General features: G+C 41.1%; 1 protein-coding gene across 1 annotated transcript; it reads left to right on the top strand.

The window, feature by feature from the left end:
- Positions 1-404: 404 nt before the first annotated feature.
- Positions 405-2955, top strand: LOC126234380 (uncharacterized). Its single transcript, XM_049943067.1, has 2 exons — positions 405-2503; positions 2736-2955. The coding sequence occupies exon 1, from the start codon at positions 735-737 to the stop codon at positions 2487-2489; it is 1755 nt and encodes a 584-aa protein (XP_049799024.1). The 5' UTR covers positions 405-734; the 3' UTR covers positions 2490-2503; positions 2736-2955.
- Positions 2956-4462: the final 1507 nt, after the last annotated feature.

Raw genomic sequence — 4462 nt, 5'->3', positions numbered from 1 at the left:
ACTGTACCTTGTATGTGCCAGTATCCGTATGTACCATCTGGCTTGTGCAGATAGAAAACCTCTCCCTCTGACAATTTGGTTACTGACCTCACTGTGTGGCTTCCATCATCTTCTGCAATCAGTAGTATCTCCTGTGTTTTTGTTTGGACAAATTTCGCCGAAGTTGCCCACTTTAATGAGTATGCATGAGTGGTGTAACATCTGAATCTGACTTGCCCATCGCTGATCGAGAACTGTATGCCATACAGTGGTGGATTCGACTTATGTGGTTCAATTATCAGTTCCACTTCCAGTGCCAATTCCTTCTGCACATTCTGTAGGCCAACCAAAAACTGATGTCATTAAGGGGGGACGTACATGAAAATGACCAAATTTGTGAAAAAAATTTTATTGGCTCTTCATTTACTACATGGTATTGAAATTTCAATTACCAAATATTACGTTCCAATTCCGCTTCTAAGGGGGAAAAAAATAATAATTTGTAATAGCTTGCACAGGGCGACGCCCCCCCATCTTGGTCTTCATCCTCTCGTATATCTATTTATACTGCGTTTTTTTCCAGTTTTGTGCAGTCACAATGCAGGGAACGTTTGTGTACTACATCAAGAAGGCTGTGGAATAATATCTCTGCCGCTGGTTTTATATTCTTTGATTTATAGCGTTTGTTTACGAGTGTTTGTTTGGAATACATTTTTACGAAAGTTGTAAGTAGACTTGTTATTATATTTTGCAGCATGCCGCGTTCTAGTAAGGTGTTTAAAAAGGTTAGAAAGTGTCAAGCTTCTCGATGTAGTAAAGACAACTTGAAAACCAGCCCCATAATAACAAATGGAAACGATACTTCAACCAAGAAAGCGAGTGCTTCGAGAAGGAAAATTGACAGCTGTCAATCACTTGATGATTGTGGCTCAGACACTCAAGCTACTAGTGGTTTTAGGCTTATTGATTTGAAAATACTATCTGATATTATATCATCTGCTTGTGTATGTGCTGACTGTGGTGCAAAAAGTTTGAGATTATATGACGAAGAAAACAGAATTGGAATAGTGTGTATGTTGCATCTTACTTGTGAAAGCTGTCATTCAGACACTGCTTTTAGAACTTCGGCATCAAGTAACCGGATATATGAAGCAAATATGCGTTTAATATATGGCATGAGATGTTTGGGCATAGGCAGGGAAGGTACCAGACTGTTTTGTGGGATCATGAACATGCCACAACCAAGTGCTAGGTACACCACTGGAAATAAAACACTGCTAAGTGCTCTTCAAGAGGAAGTGGAAGAAAACTTGAAGTCCTCTGCAAAGGAAGCTGTGAAGATGAATAGTGAACTAAAGACAGAAGCAGATAACACGCCAGACACCGATTTGTGTGTGTCATGTGATGGAACGTGGATGAAGCGTGGACATACATCACTGTATGGAGTATCATCTGTCATTAGTGTTGATACTGGAAAAATTCTTGACGTTCAGGTAATGAGCAAATATTGCTATAGCTGTGTACTCGGAAAGAGAGCTGGTGAAGTGGAAGAAAATAAGTGGCAGGTTGAACACAAGAAAGTGTGCTGTAGAAATTATTCTGGTTCTAGTGGTGGAATGGAACCTGCAGCTATGAAACTTATGTTCCATCGAAGTGTGGAAAAGTACGGTGTTAGATACACAAAATACCTTGGTGATGGTGACTCCAGCTCCTTCAAAACTGTTTTGGAAAGTGAACCTTATGGTCCCCATTGTGCTATAGAAAAGTTGGAATGTGTTGGACATGTGCAAAAACGAATGGGAGGCAGACTTTTAAAATTGAAACGTGAATTGAAGGGCAGGAAACTTGAGGATGGAAAACTTTTAGGTGGTCCCAACAGACTCACAGACAAAGAAATTCATTCTTTACAAGTGTACTATGGCAAGGCAATAAGGGACAACAGTGGAAATTTGAATAACATGCAGAAGGCTGTGTGGTCTATTTATTTTCATAAACTATCCACAGATGACAAACCTGTACATAATTTGTGTGACATATCGTGGTGCAAATTCAAGCAGGCTGAGCGTGATGGCATGAACTATTCACACAAGCACAGTTTACCTGTGGCTGTTTTAAGTGCTATAAAACCAACATTTAGGTGTTTAGCAGAGCCAGACCTCCTACGAAAGTGTGTGCATGGAAAGACACAAAACCCTAATGAAAGTTACAACTCACTGATTTGGAAACGTTGCCCAAAAACAACATTTGTTTCAACAATTATTGTTGAAATTGCTGCATATGATGCTTGTTTAGTTTTTAACAATGGTAATCTTGGAAGAATAAAAACTCTACAGAGGCTAGGATTTCATCCAGGAGCTTTCACCTATTCAATATTGAAGGACATCGATGACAAAAGAGTTGCTGCGGCTGATATTACAGCCAATAAAATTGAACAGCAGGTTAACCAAAGAAGACAAGCAAAGAAGAGACTGCTTGCAGATGAAGAGGAGTATGCATATGGCTTGCACTAGTTCACACAGAGACGGTAAGACCTAATACAAACACTATCAAATCATTGATTCAGTTTTCCCGTAACTTACATTTTTATAACTTTATGTACCTTTTTCTCAAAAACCACAAAAGGTAGAGAAGTGAAATTTGGTATATGACTAGTCAGTACTATAGTGAAAAATTCTGTGGAAGGAATTTTCATTTAATAAAATAGTAAGGTATTTATGGTAGAAAATATTCCTTAAATTTGATATATTATTTTTCAGGGAAATTGGGAGACCCGTAAAAACTGAACAAAAGAAGATATAAAAATTCTGCTCCACAGAGTTTTGTAATTATTTGGTATGAAAGTGTGTACAAAAATTCATTAACATTGCTCTCACAGTTTTCTCAAAAAAGGAACATTTGTAATTACATTGTTGAAAAAAAATTAATTGTTAATAATTAAAGATGTAAAAGGTCAATAAAAATGAAAATTTAGGTTCATATGCGCATAACATTTCTTAATAACTGTACCAAATTTGGATTGATTATCTTAAAAAATTAGAGTTTTATAAAATACTTTTAAAATTACTGCAGTTTCGTGTACGTCCCCCCTTAAGAGAACTGGGCTCAGCTGCCCATGGGCCACATCTAGAACTGCTTCTTGCAGCTCCTCTAGTATTTTCCAAGGATACCGAGGGCTATTGGCCAAAGATTGCAACAATCTTGGTACTGCCATTCTCCTATCCAAAGAATCCATGTAGGCCTGTACAGCTTCCAGGTCCCATTTTTTTTATATAGGATGGGGTCCCTCCACGCCCACACCAACGTGGTGACCAAACCAAAAGTTCTACTGTCACCTCTGTATAACATGTTAGTTTTTGAATCAGGAGTCACAGGATGCGGGCTGTGATGTTATCCATGCATCTGGGTAAGATTACTCATTAACATGGTCCATCAGGAGATAGAAGTGGACGAAAGCGATCGAAGGGTAGCGGTTGTAAGGGCAGAGGGAAAAAAGTGCAAAGGCAAGCGCCAAGGGAGAAAAAACCTCTGCGACAGTAGGACAGGTAGTAAGGGCAGTAGCAGCTTGATATCTGCGACAGTGCATGCAAGGTGTGGTTATGTTAGTTCGAGGTATCGTGCATCATTACCTTTGTCGTTGTTGGAGCTCGTTGCGGCGGTTGCTGCAGTTGCTGCGTCCTTGCAACAGTTCAAGGTCGTTGTAGATTAGTGGTCGATCGGTCATAGATCGGCTCACAGACGGTGTAGTGGGTGTGTGTGGCTGGTTTGCGTGCTGTGTACAGTACAGTTTCCCTGTGGTTGCCTGTTTTTCGGCTGGTCGAACATCTGCGGTTTCCAGTAATAACTGTGTTGCAGGGACTCGCCAGTACTGTCGTGTTAGCTTTCTATGGACCATAGATGTTTAGTTCCTAGCCAGTAGTGTCTTTGGTCTGTTATGCTTCCATCTATGGTTGTGGTCGTAGTTACCCAGAGAAAGGATAAACGGGTTGCGCGAGTGTCTCATGTTATTGCACAGCCGTGTGGAGAGTTTTTGGAATACCTGCAAGATAGTATCTAGCCGGTATTCCCGGTGAAGGTCCGCGATGTGTGTGTAGCATGGAGCGTTGCTTATGATTTTGAGTACTTTGTTCTGTACGAGCTGCAGACGGCGCAGGCGAGTTGGCGCAGCGTATCCCCAGACAGGGGCTGCGTACGTCATCAGGGGTTGAATAAGTGACATGTACATGGACCTAGATACCCTCCTGTTCAGTGTGCTACACCTGTTAAGCATAGGGTAGAGTTGTTTGAGCCTCGCGTTAGCTTTGTTGGTCACGTGTTGAATGTGGTCCCCCCAGAGTAGTTTCCTGTCCAGCCAGACACCGAGATATTTGATCTTCCCGCGGAAGCGTATTGGGCATGTGTGTAGTGTCATTGGGTTGCAGTGCTGATGTTTGCGCAGTTGCTTCGGTCTTTTAGTGAACAGAATGGCCTGGCACTTGTCGACGTT

This window comes from Schistocerca nitens, chromosome 2 (genome assembly GCF_023898315.1).
Source record: "Schistocerca nitens isolate TAMUIC-IGC-003100 chromosome 2, iqSchNite1.1, whole genome shotgun sequence".
Classification (NCBI taxonomy): Eukaryota; Metazoa; Arthropoda; class Insecta; order Orthoptera; family Acrididae; genus Schistocerca; species Schistocerca nitens.
The sequence above is the reverse complement of the archived record's forward strand: the minus strand, read 5'-3'. Positions and strand labels throughout refer to the sequence as shown.